Below are 23,916 nucleotides of genomic sequence, written 5' to 3' on the forward strand. Positions count from 1 at the left end.
CCTTGCAAAATCTCCAAACCTAGAACGTTTGGCCAAATTGGGTGGGAACCCTAAAACAAAAAAACAAATTATCTTTCTTATCTGTGCCGTTATCCCTACCATACAACATCAGTAGATACGTCACCGATAGGATACTTATTGTTATATAAATATATAATATTATAATACATAGGGTATACCAATCCGTGGTCCTAGGGCTGAGACAATATTCGCACACGTTACACACACACGTATATATATATACGTACATGTTATATTAAATATTAAATTCATCATGTTCTGATATTCGTGCCAACCCTACAGCTGCAGGGTATTGTCGGCGCATGTCTAAGCGTGCGGCGTACAGCCCCGAGACCATGTGCTCGTGTTCACCGAGTTTTCGACAGCCGCCTACTGCAGTCGTAACGTTTCCACTGGTCGCGTGCAAGTGTGGTCCATTCGTGAACAAAGTGTCGATCGTTTTCGTGGTTTATATATAATAACATTATCACTCTCGTTTAATACATTTTTTTTCACCGTCTGTTTCGTTATTCACGTTTGTTTGTCGCAGAAAAAAATTTCCAATGGACGAATTCAACGAGGTTTGATCTTTTTTTTTCAAATCACACAAACTATAAAATATAGGTACACTAATATTGCAGTGCATCGTAACGATAGCGTCAAACTGCTATGATTTTACATGATAACTTTGGTCTGCTTGAGAACAAAAAAGAAAAAAAAAATAATTAAGCTTGCTCGAATGATTAATAAAATGCACTTGTGCAAAAAAGCTATACAGCAGCTTTTTAGTTTTGAAACTCAAATAAACGAAAAACAATGGCTATATGTGCTCATGTTGATAATTTCAAAGTATTTTTTTTTTTTTTTTTTGTAATAAATGAAATTAATTAATTTATTGTCATCTGTCATTATGTCATACAAAGTATGATTAAAACAATTATTTAATAAAGTTAAAAATTGCATAATTATTTTTTTCCTATTTAGTTTCTTATTTTTTACGTACCTATGATTTTTTGTAAGGAAAATAGAGAATTTTTTTTTATTTTTTGGGAGGCACATATCAAAAACATTTAGGAATAAACCATTATAGCTTAAGTATGAGGTAGGTTTATAATAGAGCAATATTTTTTTTTCTCTCGTGGTATTTGTATGTGTATTATACTATTTTTTGCATATAATTCGTAGTTTACCTTTGACTAATATATTTTGTAAGACTCTTGATGTCTTGATAATTTTTATACGCGTTATTATGTGAATTGGTTATATTACATTTTGATTTTCAGCAACTATTTTGAGGTACGAGTACTAGGTGTATAGATTCGCAAGAGGACTCGATCAATGTATTAATAATTCGAAATTCAATACGTTGCAAAAACGTTACAAGTTCAAGATCTTCACTTTTATTTTTATATGCATACTTTTTGTATACACATGACGTTTCATAATATTAATACGTTTAAATATTTGATTTATATTATCATGTGGTTATTATTTACGTTGAAATTGAGTCGCGTGAATTAAAAAGTAATCACAGCTAAAGCGAGACGCTTTGTTTATTTGGAAAAAGAAATTTCGTTTACTCTGTGACAGAGAATTATACACAAAACACGTATATAGTCGGATGTATTGTTATAATTATTATTACTCCGAGGGGGTCTTGTATCATTTATCATTGTATTGAGGGAGAAAAGCATGCCTATATAGACGTGACGTACGTGATTTGAACCCGAAACTTTGTATTTGGTTTGAAAATATTAAATCCAATTGCCCTCATTATTATTACGATTATTGTTATTATTATTGTTACAATTGTTTAAAAACATAATGCATTGTTTAATCATTATTGAAAATTGAATGCATTTCGTGGAAACACTTCTATACAGTTTAAAATAATAATTCAAGTTTAAATATTGTATACATGCATATAACAGAACATATTATTCGCATATTATAAAATAATGCATTTTTTTTTAAATATACGCCTGCATTTAAGTGATTCGTTTCGAAAATGCATCACCATGTGCATCATAAAATTAAAATGTATGTTGATACCCTTATGGAATGTTGTGAAGAAAACATATAGGCGCTGAATTATTAAATAATTGAAATATTCTTTATTGTTGCTGTATAAATATCAAATAATAGTTCTAGTATAAGGTTAAATATTAATAAAAAATTCATATTATGCGTTACATACTTAAAAAAAACCCGTACATTTTAATAGTAAAATATGTAAACACCTTAGAAAATACCAAAAAGTTTATAAACTCCCTTACATAATTAATGTTTTGATTAAAACATGATGCCTACGTTATTGTTGAAAAATAAATACGTTTGATTTTACAGATATTACGTGAGATACATTTGTGTACTTAATAACTTAATATACTATTATAATGTATAATTAATTATACTAGTCAATGACAATTTGATTTTACAATAATATGCTTTATAATGGTTAAATATTGTTCCAACAGTTTTTTAATATGATTTATTACTGTACACATTAAATATGTAATTAGTAATTTACTTACTTTCAAACTATTTATTTTGGATTTATTAATATTATATTAATTTCATTATACTGCTATCGGAACGGTGATTATTTCTGAGCATTGTTAAATCAAATTAAATTTTTGTTCAACATTTATTCGCATACCTGATTAATCAAAACTAAAACTATTATTACGGTTATACCTATCATTGTAAAATAAAATCGAGTTGTGATTTTAGAGTGCATAACATTTTCTTAATCAAAGATCTAGGTGTTTGATTAAAAATTGTAAAAAGTAAATCGTGATACTTTGTAATAGAAAAATAAAATTATGTTTTAAGTAAGATGAAACATTGAAATATCGGATAGTTTATTAAAATAATACATTACTCATAATAATACTGGAAGAGTTTTTCAGTTAGTAAAAATGTTTTAATCTTTTATAATAGTTGTTTAAAATACAAGTAATAATCAATTTATTAAATAACTTAAATATAAACAATTCTAATTTTAAACATTTTGCTGTATTTTAAATTTGGTATGTAATTTAATTGACCGAAACTGTTAAATTGTTTATTATTACATATTTTTAGTAAAAATTATCTTTGTTTCTGAAAAAGAGTTATTTTATTAATTATCATTTATCACACTTTAGTACATTCATAGTATGGTGTATGAGTATTAACAAATAAAATTATGTTCCAAAGGATTTGTTTAAAATTTGTGTTAGTCCCAAATTCTATTGTATTTTTTATACACTCTCATTGCAATTTCACAAGAAAAAAAATATACAAATGTAAAAAAGGTCGTGTGTGTAATTTCGGTCAATGTGAATGTTTCTATTGTTATAGCACAGAACAGAATGAGAGAAATAAAGGAAAATAAACACAACAAAATAATAATAATATAAACATAATGTGAATCCCCCCCAAAAAAAGAATGCTAAGTGATCAGAAATTATTTTAGTGTTATAAATAATATGTGATGAGTCGATTGAGGACTATTAACATTTTCTGTAATATTGGGTCATCAACTGACTAATGTCTTACCTAGATAATATCAATTTAGTATACGAGTATTAGTAAATCAAATTAAACATTTAGTTTTAAGGTTTTATTTAGCTAAAAATCTATTATTGAACATAAATTAACCATGCAACTTTACCAAAAACAATAACATAAATTCTTTAAACATAGACCCATCGAATACTTCCATCTATATCTTCAGCGATTATCGCTTTACTTATATGCGGACCGGCCTGGTTATTGCCATGTATACCATTATCACTTTACATTAAATAAAATAAATGTATCTATTCTTTAGTATTTAATCTACGAACTTTACTCTGGGTACCTATACAAAATGTCGATAAAAAATTAGTCTTGATGAGATTATATAATATTGTATACATTATAATATGTATAACCTAACCCGTTGTGTTAGAACTCATACCCGTTTGTAAACATCTATTCGAAATTTTATCCAAGTATTATATGATTGTAGTTATACCTTTGTACTACCCAATACCCATAGATACAGTTCTAAACTCGTTCAAATAATATTTCAGTCATTAAGTAAACAGCCCTTTAGTTTAATATATTGTGCAAACATTATTATATTGAATTTTCATGTAAAGTACATAGGTTCTGTCTCTAATTTATATATAATAAAAAGTAATATCGCTATGTTAGACTCGTGGACGACATACACATCAACCACAAACATATAATTTAAAAACTAAAAACGAAAATAATTGGAAATTTAGTTCTTGTAAATGTTTAATACAGTGAGTTGAAGAATTTATTTCATATAATAAAATCGTTGTCACGGTAAAGTTGTAAGACTAATAATTAATTAGTTTTTCACTCCATCTGTAGTAATTTAATTATTATTATATACTTTGGGATAAAGATGTTTTTGGGTAAAACTATGTATTCATGCGCAACAAAAATATCGAAAATGATTAGTGTTAATTTTAAAAGTGATTTCAAATAAAATAAAATAGTTTATTTTTGCGTAAGTAGTTTTTTTTAAATTTTTAATACCGTTATCTACGCGTAATGTGAAATGACAAGAGTGAAACGGTTTTAGCACCACATAGGTTTAACGTTAAAAGCCTTTTAGTCAAATATTTTTAGTTACGTAACCAAGAAATTTCTCGTCTTAAAATGTTATAGCTTTTAACTTAACCAACAATTAGTAGGTACTTATTAGGTATTTTTTTTTATTATTTTAATTTCTATAGCTGAAATACTCAGTACTCACTAATATTTTTTATTATAGAATTTTCCAAAATTACATATTGTTAAAGTCAATTATTACTGGGGGAAAAATGTCCATGGTTTCTTTTTCAACCTATGAACCTACTATATATTTTTATTCGATCTAATTGTCCTAATTTTTCCATGTTTGAATAGGACGAATGAAGTTTGATGAGTAATAAACATTGATTAGTAATTACATAACTATAGTACATAGAACAAAAGTAATTTAGTAAATTTAATAATCAGTGTGAATTAAATCAAAAAAATTTAATATACTTCAATGGTTTGTTAAATCAAGATTCATGAACACTCACATAACTCTCAGGCTTTGGTAATTTGATTAATGACTATATTTTCACCTATTATAACCTAACAAGTTATATATTAAATAATGTACTTTCAACGCATTTTATAATAATAATATTTTATACAATTTCTATAAATTACAGTATTTATTTAAAAAATATTACAATTATTGTGATATAAATAAAATTGTACAAGAAGTGTATTTACGAGTATTATTGTCTCATCGGATACAGTGAAACCAAGGTTGTAGGTATACAAAATCCATCTGGTGGTTCGAAAACTTATTTCTTATATCCATCTACACAATAACACATAAATGTACCTAGGATTTGATGAGGTATCGATCGATAACGAATCGCTGGTATTAAAACTTTTTTGCGTGAACGACCGCCTAATCACAAAAATTAACTTTTTATGAGCTTTACAATCGTAGTATTTCATTCCGCGTAAAAGCAGCATTATTATTTTGCAGGTAGTAACATATTTATACCATTTAGACTATTTTACTTGTCAATATGAATACATTTTTTTTTTTAATTAACTAAATTCTGGTATGCATCACTGCATCACAATATTCATTTTAAATTATTTTACGGAATCGTGTTTGATTTTACAATATTATTAACTACTGATAATTAACATGCATCATTATATTATATACTACGTATCTATGTATTTTTAAAGCTTATAATCGTGATAAATTTATCGTTATGGCTTTTAGAAAATTTGCTTTGCTTATGTATGTGTGTGTTATATAGCTGATGTCTCATAATAGGTAGGTACTATCATTAAAATAGCGATGATACATTCTTATTATCCGTTTGAATATGAATTAAAATGCTGGACAACTAAAAATTTTTTTTTCTAATGTTTATGTTATACTTATTATTAATAAATTGAATCTGCTACAATATTTTGCAATTTAATGAAATCTATTTGAATACTCAAATCAGTTAAACTATTTGGTCTATTGATATGATAAAAAAAAAAATCAAATAAAAATAGTGGTTTTTACTTAATTTATCATATTATTGATGATTACACATACATAATCCTAAGTTAATAATATGTATTGATAATTTTTTTTTCAGGATATTCACAAATTATTCAAAGGCTAATCAATTTTGAAGGATTATATTTAACTGAAATAGAACATGTGGTTTTTCCTGTTATTCATTTCATCATTTTACATTTGGACATGTAAGTGTTTTTATTCTTTTATAACTATGATACACAGTTAAATACTTAAATACAAAATTATATAATACCAACAATCAAACAAAAATACACGTTTTGTATATTCGACGTAATAATATGTTAAATGTATTTTTTACTAATTTGAAATAATAATTATAGAGTATAATATGAGAATTTGTTGCAAAAAAAAAAAAAAAAATATCGTGATACACATAATCACATAATATATTATTGAAATGATTATGAAATATTTTTAACAAAATTAAAGTTTTTGATTTAATATTTATACGAATTATTCAGATATCAAATTACACATTTTGAAAACTTTACTGGTATTACTATACATATAGAGAAGCGATGTTTCTAAATAATAATTAATAAGAAAACTTTTCTACTTTTCTTTTCATTTTAGCGTAATAATATAATATATATATATATATATATTATTTTTTATAGTTAATAAATATAACACACATTGAGTTAAGTTGAAAATGTAAAGCGTAAGATAAGTAGACTCAGAGGTAAAAACAACAACTATTAGCTTGTTTTGAAGTTTTTTGAATGTTACAAATATACTAGAAAATATATTCCATAAAAAATAATGATAAATAAAATGAATTAGTTTTAGTTGAAAAGAAATGTATTAATTTTTATAATTTCTCAAGAGAATGTATTATTGTGAATTATTTAAATTTTAAATTGAAGAAAGAACCTTTTTTTTCTTTAAATTATTTGTGTTTAATACACTATTAATTATACGTAGCATTGTAAAATAAAATAGTAGGATCTTTTTTATAATAAAGAAAAAAATTGACATCTACTTCTAACGGGAGTTATTATTATATGAATTGCTTCCTCGTCCTGCATACGATTGATTTGTGGTGTTAAAGATGAGTTGAGTTTTAAAACGACCAAAAATGGTTTCAAAAGCATCAATCACTTTAAGGATAAGGAGACATCCATGTAGAAGGTTATTAGTACGACCGAAAAAAAAATACTTGTCTGTAAACTGAGATAAATGTTTTGAAATGTTTTAGTGTATACTGTATACCATTACAGTATCTACCATATAATAGTATCGCAATTTAATATTATAATATAACTAACCGTATTATTTAGGTTCTTTAGTACTACATATTTTATGTATACAAATTATGATTTATTTATAAAAATTATTGTATTGTTAAAGTTTGTTATATTCTGAGAAGAGTAATTCTGAAATGCTGAAAATACTGTTGATGACACATTTTGAGAGTGAATTCATAAATTAAATTAAATTTATAAAACATTGATATTGATACGATTAATATTAACTAGATACTTCCCACTTATTTTCAAAAGCCTCACAGGTCACTATACAGAGAACTAAGGAAGTCGTTCATTGAATATATTCATATTTTATGTAACATTCCGTCACAATATTTCTAGTAGATATATACCACTAAATCATACACACACACACACACACACACACGTATATATATATATATATATACCGTGAATGAACAAGTATAATGCAGTTTAATCAACAATATTATAGGCTTACCAAATGCACAAAAGTGGCAAATGTAAAAAATTATCAAATAAATTGAACCATATTTGTTAACCATATATGTTATGTCTAATATTGTATAATATATTTATGCAACGAAAATTTCCCTGAAAATATTACTTGACATATTGGAAAATGTGAAGGATTTATACAAGCACATTTTTTATACGCTTATCAATGTTGTTATACGCTAAACTAATAATTTATGAGTACTAAACATTTTTTTTTTTATTAAATATACTTCTATTAAAATAATGATGTTAATAAATAAAAATGCTTAATAGCTTTTATGGATAAAATATAATAATGGCAGTTATAAGGCATTTAAAAGAATAGAAAAAATATTCAAGCTTCAACAGTTATTAAGAAAATTTCTCTTTAGTCAAAATGTATTTTTACAACATTTTTTTGGTAGTGTTGTGTTTTAAAAAGTTGCATTCAAAAGACAATTTATTCTTAGCACTTCATAGTATTATTCAAATATTGTAAAAACTTTACTATAAAGCTAAAATACAAAAAGTGCCACTTAATCATATTTTTTTATTTGAATTAATATATAATGTCAATAAAATAGTAGTCGAAAATCCGTTCAATAATATGTGTTTTTTAAATGAAAAATATATCGATATTTTCATTAAATTTGGTTTTATTAGATCCTTTCATACTTTTTGTATCTAATCGAATTCTTATAATTTTATTTTTTTAAGATGTAATAGCTTAAAAAGCTTTAAAGAATTTTCGAATAGTCCACCTACAGTAAACATCCATATTGACCATATTAAAGAACACCTAATATTAGGCTAAATCTATATTGCGCGTTATCTTTAAAAGCAAGATATTTTTTGTTTATAAAATGTATGAATCGAAGAACGTAGCCGCATTACTATACTGTTTATATGTAAATTTTATTAAGTTGCTATCGAATGTTATACCTAAATATCTGGTACATTAAACCATTGTAATATTTTTACACTTATCATCATTGCGTTTAGCAAAATTCTTACAAAAATATACAATAAGTTCCTAAAAAGGAATGACTAAATTATATAATATACTAAAAGTTATAAAATAGTTTTTTTTTTATATATTTAAAGATAATTTCCTCGAGTTATAGAGATTTACTACTTTTTTAAGCTCAATTATTATGTACAGAAATCCACGAATTATCTGTTAAGAGCATACGCGTATGATATTAATGTATCATTTTCACACTAGGAACTTGACAACACCGACAATCGAAAGCAATTTATCCTTTTCTCGTACTATGTGCATGTGAAATTGTGACAAATTTTGGGTAGTAATAATTTTGAAATGTTACTACTGAATTATTCCACATAATATCACTGTAACTGAATGTAATAGAATTACTGTTCGTTTCACTTAAATCAAATGACACAAGGACTAATGAGCTATGCAGAATATTATAAATTGAAATATTTTTTTTTTCAAGATGATATAATATTCTTATCTGAATCAATGTGTATGCATATTTATCATGATATTATCCATTTTAGTTATGCTCAAAAGCGACCCTTCAAACTAGATTTGCTTAATTTGCAAAAACTTAGGACCTTCCGACCATTGCATTCATCGAATATAATATGGCGTCATTGAATAAAATTTAGGTCAGTCGTTAAACACAGTTTTTTGTCAACGTTTTAACTGTATGAATATATATATAATCACTGGTCGAAATTAAAATTGTTTATTTAATTTTTTGTTATTGATGAATATTTTTAAATACATTTTACCGATATTATATGGGATTTAAACATAACAATAATACTAATATCATCATCATATAATTTTTTTTTATTGAAAGTTGTTACTAGAATAACGTCGCAACTGAACAATCATTGTAAATACGTTTTTGGCAAGACGATTTAGTTAATAGCCACAATAAGTTACTTACGTGATACGCTATTATAACGGCATCGTAACTTGGTTTAAAGTTCATATTTGGGGGATTTTATAGATCATACACACATGATAATATATAATATTACAACTGCTGTGGTGGAAATGACATCGCCGCCGTTGATCACTGCTCCAATAAGACGGCATAAGGTGGAAAGATCAATAATACATATAATATTATGTTCTCGAAACAATAACAAAACGTAAGCTTCGAATACAATTTAATATATATATATATATTTATAAATAAATAACACGCGGGTGGTATATAATTTTATGATACGGCGTTTGTTTATAACGGACCGGTGGATTGGATGACCGACGGGGACGAGTACTGGCAATAAATGATTTCTCCTATACATATATACAACAGCAATACGCACATATAGCCGATCGTAACGAATAGGCGAAGATGGCCTGACGTCGTCGAATCGCCAACTTTTTTTCTGATGTAATTTATCGCGATTCTCGTAGAACGCGAGCCGTCGAAACACTACAGCGACGGTAAGACGATTTTATCCTTTTAAACTCGACGATATAATAATATTATTTACACAGTGTGTATCATGTAGTAGCCCGGTGAAAACCGTTTGGAGGAGAGGAAAAAATTATCCGCCGCTACAACGATGACACGCGCTGGTGTAACGTGTCACCACTCTTCGCGCACGTCCGGAAACATCCTTAGGATCTCACCTATTTTTACTCTTCATTTCTTTTATCGCACGCGACGTGATATCGACGAATGTGTATGTACATTATACCACGCGTGTACCTATAGGATGCACCTATATTATTATAATATATTATTATATACGATACAATGATATTATACGTTTTATATTCCCATCAGTGGAAACGGAATATACGAACGTTCGGTAAGCGGTGTTACCTTTCTGCGAATAAAACACATCGTAATAAATTGAGTATCAAGAATACATTACATTATACGGTATGAACGTTTTATTAGATTACTATTCGTTTCGTAACTGTAAATTACTGTTTTATCAAAATATTTTTCAATTTGATATTTGTATTGGAATATAAAACTGGTATACTTCCAAAAAAAAAAAATGTTCTATGTATTCTAATATCATCATATATTAACAAATAAATAATTTGCTGTTTACAAAACAACATTATATTTTAGTCAGAATTATCGATGTAGGTAATATGACACGTTATTATTGCTTTTATCGTTTTGAGAACTCAAAAATATTAAAATACATATGTGTACGGGGCATAGTAATAATAATTATTATTGTCAAATATTATTTATTTACCGTAATGTAATAGTTGCAGGAATAATCAGTTTTAAGCATAAAAACTTCTACGGATTTGTGACGAAACAAATACACACGAACGCGTCTTTGTCGATATATTTACCTAATTAACATAATGGAAATGACATGAATTCTTCGTGATACGGCGCATTGACACGATGATTCAATATTGAAACGAAGTCAACTTGACTTGTTATACAATTAGTGAAAATCAATGAAAAATCTAATTTTATTTTCACTTCACGTACATCGGGAATTAAATAAGTAATTTAAAAAATCAAAGCTTAACAAACGAAACATGTACGCGCATCTTCTGTCGAAGAAAAAAAATTGTGTTTGTTAACTACATTTTGTGTTTTATTTTTTATTCTTAAAAGAATATTCCGGATGTACCTGTATACTGAAGTTTATTGTAATATTATAACAAATACGCGTGGCCAACGGGTGACTAAATGCATATATATTTCATTATCTTAATTTAAAGATAAACACTTTTTGAACCAAACAGATGTTTTACAACGGTTTCGCGTTGTATTGTTGTCGTGAAAGAACAAAAGCGCAACCTTTCTGTCGGTTCGCAGTTTATTATGGAAGTCCAAATGAAAGCCGTTCAGGCGATCACGCTTATATACACGATGAAAACGGATATCCGGCGGTACACCAGATCTTCCGGTGTCCCGATTTTTTTCCTCGATAGTCATTTTTTTCCCCTCCATTCGCGAATAACATCCCAAGACAAAACTCCATTAAAACTTTACGCCTTTGATGCAGCACCAACGCCGAAAAGTTTTTATTTTTTCGGACGATTTTAACCTTCGACCCGGTTTTACGCTGTATTAATGTTTTGTATTTCACCGCATAGTGTATAGTGTATGTTCTGGTATGCCCGCGGGTAATCCGAAGAGGGTTATTATGTGTTTTTGTGTATTTTTTTTTCTCCCAAAACGAGCGATGTCTTATTCCGAAATCAAAAGGTTGTGCGAGTAAAAAAAAACGCTCCTTCCTATCGTTCATATCACTCTTGGTCGGTTACAGTTTCCGTGACACATAATTCGACGAATGAAAGATAAAACAGCGAGAAATGGGATTTTTTCTTCTCTCTCTCTCACTATCGGTATTCAAGTGCCATCCATCATAACGTGAATTTTGGATTTTTTTAAACGCGTATCTATAAAAATAATAATAATAATAATAATAATAATAATAATAATAGTAATAATACACGATATATAACTATGTGGCGTAGCACGAGTCAGTTCGGACGATTGTTATATGTGACGTATAAACGTATCTATAAATATATATATATAATATGCTTAAGCGACTTTGTAGTGCGACCGACCGCAACGACAGGGAGAGAACCGTAACTCGATTTGGACGGTGCCGTCGTCGTCGGATTGAAAACCCGTAACACCGTGAGAATCCCATTAAAAGTTACTATTTAGATTTAATAATAATATACTACACACGCAGCCGCTGTATTATTGTCATTGTATATACAGTATAACTGGTGTGGTTTTTCACAGTCGCGGCATAATGTATTGTGAAATGGATGTTGACTTTGTGAATCCGTCGACGTGCGAGAAAATTGAAAGAGAAACCTACAGCAACGAGTTTTTATATACAATTACTATACACCTCTTGTGGGTTCTCGGGATACACGTGCGGCGTAAAGGGTCTCCTAAAATTTGTGTGACAAAAACGGTGAGTATCGCGTAAAAACTAACACGATCCCCATTATATTTGTCACATGAAATTTGGAAAACTATATAATATATGATATAAGGTGATTAAACAAGCACGAACACCTCAGTATAATACATTTATTTAAATTTTATTTTTTAAAAATGTTTAAGTAAATACATTAAGACCAGATTTTTTAAATACTTAGGTTATTTTATGCCATTTAATGATTTTTTCGCGGCGATATCAACTTATTTTTCCATAAGCGAATAACCGCCTTTTTTTCCTGAACATTTTTTAACAGATTTTGCTATTGAAAATTTGTATATATCTGATTCAAAATTTGAACAAGTAATTTTTTAATTATTCAACTTTATGTTCAAAGAATAGTAGAAGAAAAAGGTTTAGAAGGTATGGGAGTTGTGTTGGTGAGAAAATTACAATACTAATATACTGTACGTTACTGCTGTAATTAGTTTTAATTTATCATCATTTTTTAGTTTTTAAACATGTTTAACGTATAATAAAAAATACTAAAATGTTTTATTTTACATATTCTATTTTATTTGAATTATTTTTAAGGATTCTATTCTTTACATTATGTATTTTAGTAACTCGGAGGATACTCTTTCGAGTTTTGATTATAAATACATGAACATGAGCCTTCTGATTAGTATTTTATAAATAGGGAAAAATGGTCTCGTAATTGAAAGAAAAGTCCATATTACAATTATAGTACTATCCTTATATAAAGTGATATAAAAAAATCTTTATAACTGAAAATATTACCCTCTAGTATTTAAATAAATTCATTATTAATGGGAAAATGTGGTGAGCATGATTTGTGAATGACTCTGTATCTATGTATATGTATATATATATATATATATTAATATACGCGTGTGTGATTATTTTATACTATTATTATTGTAATATACAAACGAAACGGGATTATTTCCATTAGCGTAATACACTTTGGGTATCGTTATTTTTAGTATGTGTCATATACCTAAACGTAATATATTTTATTTTGTATGTGGTAACTGGTAGTATCATAACACTTTTACATGGAAATGGTTAAAAGTATAAAAGTCACTGTGTTACGCGTAAATAACACATAATGTGTCTACGCTAATAATATTAGGTATGGTTGTCGGTTCGTGTATTTTTGCGCCCTATTACCATCTTGTCAGTCACCAATTATAAATTTATTATACACATACATAATATTATTATTATCAATATAGTTTTCGGATAACTTTTTTTGGTACGGGTACCTACCGTACCTTTATATCGCGTATATTATGTATGATTTACACGAAGTGTGAACTAACTATTTGAATCTTCGAAATATGTTACAAGTACATTATATTATATATCAATGTTACACACAAGTTCAGATTAAATGTTGTATACTTTTATGAAATTTTTTTTATTTTAAATTATAACATTATTTTTATTGTTATACCAGATATATACCATTATATTATAATTTAAATAAATATTCATATGTCACGGAGCAATGCATTTATTTTCAATTGAACGAAAAATGCACGTTGGATATATTCTTTTTAATAGGGTTATTTTTTTTTTTTTTGTCAATAAGTATGTTGTTGACAAAAAACTCAGGTTTGTTTGATTCTCAACTAAAATATATAAGGACGTTAGCGGTGAAATAGGTTTGTCGAGCCCGAAATTCCTCTCCTCCCTATTAGGAACGCCATACTGAACATAGATAATAGACTATAGCTCTAGCTAGTGCATAAAAGGGTTTTTAGACTTGACTTTTTATATTTTTATCAGAGAAATATTTTATGGCTAAATATCATACCGAACGAATCGAATAATTTAACTAAAAGTATTTTATGGTTTATTAAAATATGTTTAATAATATTATAGTATTCACGTTCCCTATATTTTATTGTACCTAAATATAATTTTGAAATTTTATTTTTGGAATATTTTAGAATGAAATTATAGTATTTTTATCCAATATTATTTTAATAATTTTTTTTTTTTTAAAAATTACTCAATTTCTGTTTTTTAATGTTTAGTTTACTTTTAATCACATTGTTTAAAATATAATACATAAAAACAATGTATGAGATGTTATAAAATTGTATAATATTAAAAGTTAGTTTCTTACTTTACATTTCAAAAGAGTTAAAACTTTTTAACTATAATGAGTGTACAAATATTAAAAGAATCAACGTAATATCATTTTTCTTTTGAATTTTCTTTATTTTGAGTATTTTTGATTAAAAATACTATAACAACAAAGGTAAAGCGTCTGCAATTATTAAATGTGTAATAAGTATAATAGTGTTTATATAATTGTGTACATTGCACTTAAGGTTCCAATTATGTTAATGCGTTGATTTTTGTATTATTAACACTATGATCAAATATTTTTATAGTCTATATTAAGTGCACCTGTGTTGTTATAGTATTATATAGAACGGAAAAGCATTATAATTTACAATTAATTAAAACGTCTCGTAAAAAATAACGACTTAATTTAGGCGATATAATATTATATACCTCAATGTGAGTGTGTTTATCTCATATTATAGAATCAAATAATATCACACTTAGTACTTAGCACGTTCAATAAATATAAATATAAATAAATGTGAGTTATCATATTTTAAATAACTTTCGCGTGCGCCGTACTTGTATCGAATACGTTGGTCGTATTATATTTACGTATAATATAGGTTTATTAGGTATATACGTACGATTCATATTGCTATATCGGTATTACTTTTCACTTTTGTTTTACTTTACTCTTCGTGAAATAATAACAATAAAATAATGTGCTTTACACGAAATTTCGGCAAACGTAATAAAGTACAATAATGTATTTTATGTGTAATATACTTTACACGTGCGTGGAAGTTGTCGTTTTCACTGTTGAGAAATATTATGAACTGTATGCAAGTAATACATAATGATTGTACAAGTACATTATATTATAGTACATGTGGATAAGTACAATAGTTAATATAGTTTTGGGTATCATAGTTACTTGTTATTAAAGTTTCAATTATTTAAAGTGACTGTGGAGTGTCAAAGTTACAAAGTTACAAACAAACAATTTTGTATATTTTTAAATTAGGCAGGTATTACACTTGTATTGTGATGTTGAAAAGAAAATATTTTGTTGGTAAACAAAAACTTCAATAACTTAATTAATTTAAGACTCGTATTCACGTATGAGTACACATACAAGTATGTAACAATTGAAAGTGTGCTCAAATGAACTACCATTAGTAAAGTTATAATTTAATTTTACTATTTTTTTTTTTTTACATAGATACTATCGTAAAATCTTTTGTAATTTTCATTTAAGTTTTTAACCAAAACTAACAATAAACGATTTATTTGCTGCACAATTCATTATTATTATTATTCATAATTATACAAATAATAATGATTTCCTTTTAAATAAATGTTAGAATTCAAATTGTCTCGAGATAAGTAGGTATACATTTTAATGTTACTTACATACTTACGATTTAATTGACTAATCGTTACAATGGTAATAGTGATATATACTATTTAATTCAGAAGCGTGATATACATATGCAAATAATAATTATTATGTTTACAAAACAAACGATCATTTTGATATCATCACAAGACCATAATATTATATTAATATTACAGTGTTTCTTTAATCATTCATTAATAATTTATAATAATACATATTATACACATATACTGCACTTAGACACCGACCGTTGACTGTTACACGCATATAATTATTTTAATCATGTCCAGTTGTCCATGCAGGTTCGCACTTAATAATTTTCGAGTAACTCTTGTACATGTATTACTATAGTAAAACATTATTTAGTCTCGTATTCTTGTATTACATTATACCGCTGCATGTAATATATGTATCTTACCAATTATTATTATTATTATTATTGCAAACTATGTCTAACACAATCAATACGTTTGATTGACGAGTTCACGTATTACATATTTACATAAATATATATAAATATTTCGTATATTGGCAATAAATCGAAGCGTCGCGATACGACTTTGATCCGTTTCGTACATGCATCATAATAATATGATTTTTGATGTAACTGCACATATACACGCGAAACGGTTTCGTCATCCTGCAGCAGACAATGTGTATTATATTATTATCGATATTGTAATGTGATGTCACTGCAAAGTAATACCACGGTTATTCGATGTCATAAATATCATAGTATGTAAACGGGACCGATCGAAATTTCATGTTATAGATAAATGGCGGAGATTTCGTGATATATACTATTCTTATGACACATAATCCCCAGAGTTTTCGCCACACAAAATTCTGCAGATCTACCCGACCAGTATAAATTAAATCTGTTTGCAGGTAGTTAAAAAAAAAATAAAACATTTCTCCGACAAACAGTTGTATCGGTCATCTAATATGGTTACTGTCTAAAGAGTATGAGAGGGTGATATGTAATAAATTAATAAATATAAAACATATTTCGATCTGAATAACGTTATTTGCGATCGTAGGATCATAGCCTTGTAGATGCACCATAAATTAATGACTAACCACGATATGTGTACATATAAATATGTAAATTCATAGATGACATGCGTATAATTTATATTCCATTTTCAATCCAAATAATATAATATGAAACGTATCGAAGAATCTTTTACGTTACAGAAAGTGTTTACCGAGGAAAAAACATACGATCGTAAGACCTATAGGCATTTGTATCTACATGATTAATCTATTCCAATCGTACATTGACCATTCTTAAGACTTTCACGGCCACAATATAATGGAACAGTATAATAATATGGTCCGAAATCAATAGGTGTCTGTCTATATGAATGCAATAATCGTACGTTACTATACGTTAGACAAATATTCCAACTCTACGGTATAAATAACGATCCAAAGGGGTGACAACGGAACGAGTTCTTATATATATATATATATTATATACCTTTGAAATGTGCTTTTACGGTCCGATAATGTGGCTTTTTCATTCGCGCTGTAGTGCGGGGCACGCGCGCGTCGCACTATTTTCGATCGAAACCATAATCATCTATAGCACCTTGCGGGTGCAGTAAGGTTACTGCTACTGCAGTTAAAGTGCAATATAACTGCAACGAATGCGTCTGACCGGTGTACCTATATATGCATAATATGTTCACGTATGTATATATTATAATATAGTATATGGACATCGTCTGCTGCATTTATACCCGGATCGGTATAACCTTTTGCGAGAAACGTACGTGGATTGCGAATTGAAAATTGCATAATATATAATATAATATATTATTATATATTATTTTATTGCATAAGACGTGATGTGACTTGAAACGATTACGGTCGGCTGCCATATATGCATGTATTATACAGGTACGGTGGGTACCTATTATACGGCGTAATGTACAGCACTTACCAGCTACTATAGGTATATACACGAATACACTCATACGCGAATCTACTATATTATAATAATATAATGCTATATAATAATATGTATAGTTATAAATATATATATATATATTGTGTGTGTGTGTGTGTGTGTGTGTGTTACCGAAGAACGTAATAGAGGCGTGGGAAGTATTTATTTGTATATTTTTTTTTTGGAGTTTAGTCGATGTTTATAACTACAACGAGCGTGTTATCGCACCATAAAGTAAAGCTCTGAGTCGGCTGCAGCTTGGTGTAACTTCGTACATACCTACTTATACGAGTGCCTTACATAATAGTTATTATTGTTATTGTTACTATAATTTTTCGTTTAATTTTAATCAAACTTTGATCGATGTATAAGTTGAATAACGATAATATTTTTATTATTGTACGTGGTCACGTGCTGCAGAACTACGCGTTAAATCTCTATTAGTTCACTTCGATACTGACGGTACTACACTATTATATATATATATATAATATATGGTTGACCATTAAAGATATGAGATAATTATATTATTATTATAACTATTCGATAAAAAATGTGTTATTTTAATATGAATAATAAGTAATAATAATAATATTTTAGTCAAGATGCATATATTATTTTATAAATGAACCATAATTATTTAAACGATTTAATTTTCATGCACATGTATACAAGCAATATAGACTACATTTTTGAAAAATTAATTTACACGATTATTATAATTCAAACCTTATACATAATTCGAATATATTTCAAGGAGGTAAAATGAATAATAACGCAGCGCTCTACGAATTTAAGGTCGTCGGAAAGCACCCTCGATGTTTAGCTTATTATAATTTATAGGTCATGAATGGACTAAACAACATTTTGGGACGTTCAGTTATCTGGTTTTAATTTTGAAAATAATACTCGAGTGTCTTTTCTAGGTCGTCGGAGGAATGTAATTTTAAAATATATGCTCAAACGTGTCAATATTAACACATATTAATTTCTACAATAATGTATATCGTTCAGCGAGAACATCGAGGGTCGGAAAATATTGCCATTCTCGACGTAACGATGTTGTTATAACGAGCACCGATATGATTACTTACGTGTTTATTAACTGCTCCTCATTTACATGGTTTTGTTTATACAATGGGCGATCGATATAAAAATTAATTTTAAATTAGTTGAATATATTAAACAAACGGTGAGATACATTATGTATAAAAATTTAAAAATTATAATATACCTACAACGTGGTTATAACTATTATTTTTTCTCAGCTCAGTCTAGTGAGTTAATTATACGCAAAGTTTCAAGTACTTATACTTAATTTTTATTCTTATATTATAATTTTTTTTTTTTACTTTCGTATACACAATTTTCAATTATCATATTGTTTTCAGACTATGGTTATATTATATCTTAGGATTTTAAAAGATAGTATCAGTGAATGTCTACGATTCATTTAATACAATTTTATTCACTATAAAAATATATTGTTCATTAAAAATGACAATAATATGATGTGCTAGTATGAAAAATAATAATTTCCACCTGATTTTTAATTATGTCAGTGTGTTTAAAATACACGAGTATTGTTTAATAATACATAATATATATATATATATATATACATATAATGCAATTACAATAAATAAACGTTTGCTTATATATTATATATATTAATTATTTGTTTGCCAAATTGTAATTAAAAATCTTACGCCTAATAAGTAATAATACAGTGCCTATGCTTTTAAATAACAATTATATTATTTGCATGTAATTGAAACATAAAGTATCACGAATAAGAATCGAGTGTACACGATAATTAAAAACGTAGAAGTGTCGCTAATACATTAAGCGTAATATATACTAAATAGATCCAAATATTCGAATTAAAAATAACAATTTTTGAAATTCTTGATAAAATTTGTATTTGCTCAATGTTTTTTCCTTATTAAGTATGCAAATGCTAGAATCCTGCGATCTAATTGTTGATTATTGAACGCGTACGCCTTGCAGTATCGTAATATATACGACAAGAGTAGTATATTTGACCTTTTTTCATTAAAAACTTATCGCAAATTTATGAGTTTCAGCAAATATATGTACATTGACTTTCCTAAGAAAACGACGTGTTGTACGTGCGCGAATTAACGGGCTATGATAATAATAAATCTCATTGAATAAATAATATTCAGTGTTTTGTATTACTTTTGTCTTTCTTTCTAAATGCAAATTAATTGGAATAAAATAAGTATCTAATACTTCTAGGAATATAAGCTTTTGCTAATGCCACTTTTAAGACACTTTCATCTAATTTGTGTACTGGTTTGAAATTAAAAAAAAAAATAATAGTAATAATAACCCGCTTGTTTTTCCAAATCTCATTGCAAATGAAAATTAATGATTACTTTGTAAAAATGAAAAAAAAAGTATGATTCTTGTTTCCACGGAGTTAGGTTTTCCTAAATTATACTTTGAGTGCCATTTAGAATTACTCAAAGGCTACCACGGGGAGGTGGATTTCGTTGACCCCCGGAAATTATTTCACTTGTTTTTATATATTGATTTTGTCTTGTGTAAATTTGTTTAATTTTAACAATGCTGTTATTATAATTATTATAATTTAGTACAAAATAGTTAACAATTTTAGTTTCATGCTTAGTTATTGCAATCGACGAAGTAATTTATTTGTTTTAATAAGTATTTTAATTTTAGATTTTTCTGATATTTGATTTGGAATTGTATACTTGTATATATAGTATATACAATACATACATTAGTTTGTACACTTGAAATTGACATTTTTAAATCATATTATAGTATATTGTTGTGGTGAGGATAAGATTTATAAAACTGTTTATTGAAATTTGCGATTAATCATTTGTTGTTCTGCATAATAAACTATCAATGCAATTTGAATACACTATGAGTGGACACGTACTATACGAGTATTTACTGAAATAGAATTTTCAGAATGCTATAAAACAACGAGTACGTATAAAAAAAATTAAGACAAGTGGTTTTCGAATCTTAAACAATAATTTTGAAAGAAAATGTTTTTGGTGGAAACAAAATACAAACCCTTTTTTCATTTTGGCAGAAACAACGTACGCCCAAAACTCGAGCACCTTTCCACGGTACTGTCCTTCCGAGTAACACTAGCGATAGTGATTTATGGACGAATCGATTTCGCTTTTGTTCGCGGGTAGCCAGAGTATGATATGGGAGGAACTCGACGATACGAGTAATACATATATTTATAGTTGGGACTCGTTTATCCTCCCGCGGGTCGCCGTCAAAATAACGGTAAAATTCGACCGAGACAATGGACATTGGTTTATACATGCCCAGATAAATGTGGGCAGGACACTGTGAATGTACGGAATTTCCGAAAAAATTTCAATCATACCGACCTTTTCTAGTCAAAACATGTACATAGGTATTAGGTAATATATTATAATGTTCTATTTTATTATATTACAGCAGTGAGGCATAAATTGTAAGAGGTGCCTATTTAAAATTGTTTTGATTTGTTGTAGGTATGACTTTGGAATCCATAATGTATTTGATAAATTTAATTTAATATTGTATTATTAATAATTGATATTTCATATTTTATCGTTTTGCTATATTGAATTTACTATAATACTAATAAGTAATATGCATATTATATAACAATAACATATTTGAAAATGTTGAATTATGTTTGATATTATTGAGAATATATTATTTTTATAACTTGTGGTTTAGCTGTAACGCATTTAGCAATTTTAACATATAAAATATCCATTTTAAATTAAAATAATTTTAGTTTTTAAAGGTGATTTATGTTTTTTTTTCTAATTAAAAACTCTATTGAAATGAATTAGACATAACTGTTGGCTTAGAATTATACCTTATTATTGTAGTACAAAGAAAAACAAAATAGGTAGACATAATTTGTATTTGCGTTGAAATAGTAGGTACATTAATTTTAATGGTTTATTAATTCGTCGTCAACGAAAAAACAATTTGAAGCAGCCCGAAATAATGTTAGAAAAATAAATCGTTGTTAAACTGTATATCATGTTTTCCAATTGACCAATAAAATGTCGTATCCTTGTAATGCATTTAATCTTCATACAAATTGGCATATTTCCTAGGGCAAAAAATGTCAAATATTATGAATTATAATGCCATTTTTCAAATTAAGTGCACAGAAAAACCTCGTACTTCAATTGTTATGCTTTTTTTCCCTATTCTTACGATGTTTTTAATATCATTATACGCCATTTTTACAACGGCGATAAATTAAAGTGCGAACAACATATATGGGCTTAACCAAACATAAAATAACGTAGGATTTGGCTTAGTCCTGGTAAATGTACACAAAGTGGCATCTAATCGGCCTCGGCGGCGGAGGAGGTGGCGTATCACTGGCGCTCGCGCGCGTGCGCGCGAGCGCGTGTGTGTGTCGCCTTTAACTGTATAAAGTACAATACTCTCCTTTGGTGTCCTTTAAATTCTACAAATTATTACACATTTCCGAGTTTAAGCTACTTTCTATTATAAATTATCCACTTGCATAATTTTATACACATTTGTCAACAACGATAATTCCTTGGCGTGACCGTAAAACTTTACCTATTTAGGTACTTTATTATTATTATACAAACAATGCACAAAATAATATGTGGAAAATGTTTGATTAGTTTTTAGAAGAAAAGTTTTTCTCCTTCTTATTGTCAGTATTAAACTATTTTAGGTTCTGAGTGAAGCTTGCAGGGAAACATATTAGTTTCATAATAATAATATCATATTTATTAGGGATTTTAGCAGGCGTTGTGGTGTCGTACAGATATAGTGCTTCGAAAGTTCCAAGAAAAAATGGATTTTATAAGTTGATACTATAAGGAAGTTGTATTTAGATTTTCTCGGTATTTTTTCTATTATGCGCGAAGCAAAAATACTGAAAACTTACTGTCGAAACATTTTGAAGATATATCAGCGAAAACTGCGATTATTGACCTTTGTTCAGAATCGTTTTTCAATTACAGCAAAATTGAATATTACAAGTACTATACACAACTAAACTGTGGTTAAGTAAAGGGGAGTGGAGTGATGAGTTCCAGCACTTTGTTTTTGTATCCTATATGGCCTTTTATTTGAAACTATGAAACGAATAAGATTTTTTTATTCAATGACACTTTATTAACTTGTAGAGCTATTATTATTAATTTGAATAATAAAATTTATTAAAAATTCTTGTAACAGAGAATTGTTATATTTATGTATTTTAATTTAATTTGTTATCCTTTTATATTATACTTAAAAGCATTTAAATGTTTAAACGTTATAAAAACATTATTAAATAATTGTATTACTCTTCAGATTCAAATGATTACAGTAGAATAATCTTATCGATAATTGAAATTTATTAGTATGCAGCATAAATTGTATTCAATAAATTAAAAAAAAAAAAAAATAATGATAAATTAAAATACTATAAAATTATTTTTATTATTTTACTGTACATTCTATATTCTGCGATAATTATTTTTATAATTTATAATTATATTTTGTTACTATAAATTATCAATATTTATTTAATTTAAATAATTATCAGAAACCACTTAAATATTTAAATATAAAATGTAAGACCAAAGTGGATAATATGTATATATCCATATCTATATATCCACCTTGTGTAAGACATTGCTATATGAATTTATATTAATAAAGATTGGCGACATAAATTAAACATGTTTAGATATTTATCAGCTCAATATTATTTTAAATTGTA

At 27.3% G+C, this 23,916-nt stretch overlaps 1 protein-coding gene across 2 annotated transcripts in view; it reads left to right on the top strand.

Moving 5' to 3' along the window:
- Positions 1 to 399: 399 nt before the first annotated feature.
- LOC113554005 overlaps positions 400 to 23,916 on the top strand; it is a 76,403-nt gene continuing 52,886 nt past the window's right edge. Inside the window, exons 1-2 of one of the 2 annotated variants that reach the window (XM_026957633.1) lie at positions 400 to 624; positions 6,156 to 6,264. In XM_026957633.1, coding sequence (XP_026813434.1) covers positions 6,219 to 6,264 — 46 coding nt within the window. In that variant the 5' untranslated portion in view covers positions 400 to 624; positions 6,156 to 6,218. The remainder of the gene's footprint in view (positions 625 to 6,155; positions 6,265 to 23,916) is intronic. The other variant, XM_026957632.1, reaches the window with a different exon arrangement.

Source organism: Rhopalosiphum maidis, chromosome 2 (genome assembly GCF_003676215.2).
Source record: "Rhopalosiphum maidis isolate BTI-1 chromosome 2, ASM367621v3, whole genome shotgun sequence".
Lineage (NCBI taxonomy): Eukaryota > Metazoa > Arthropoda > Insecta > Hemiptera > Aphididae > Rhopalosiphum > Rhopalosiphum maidis.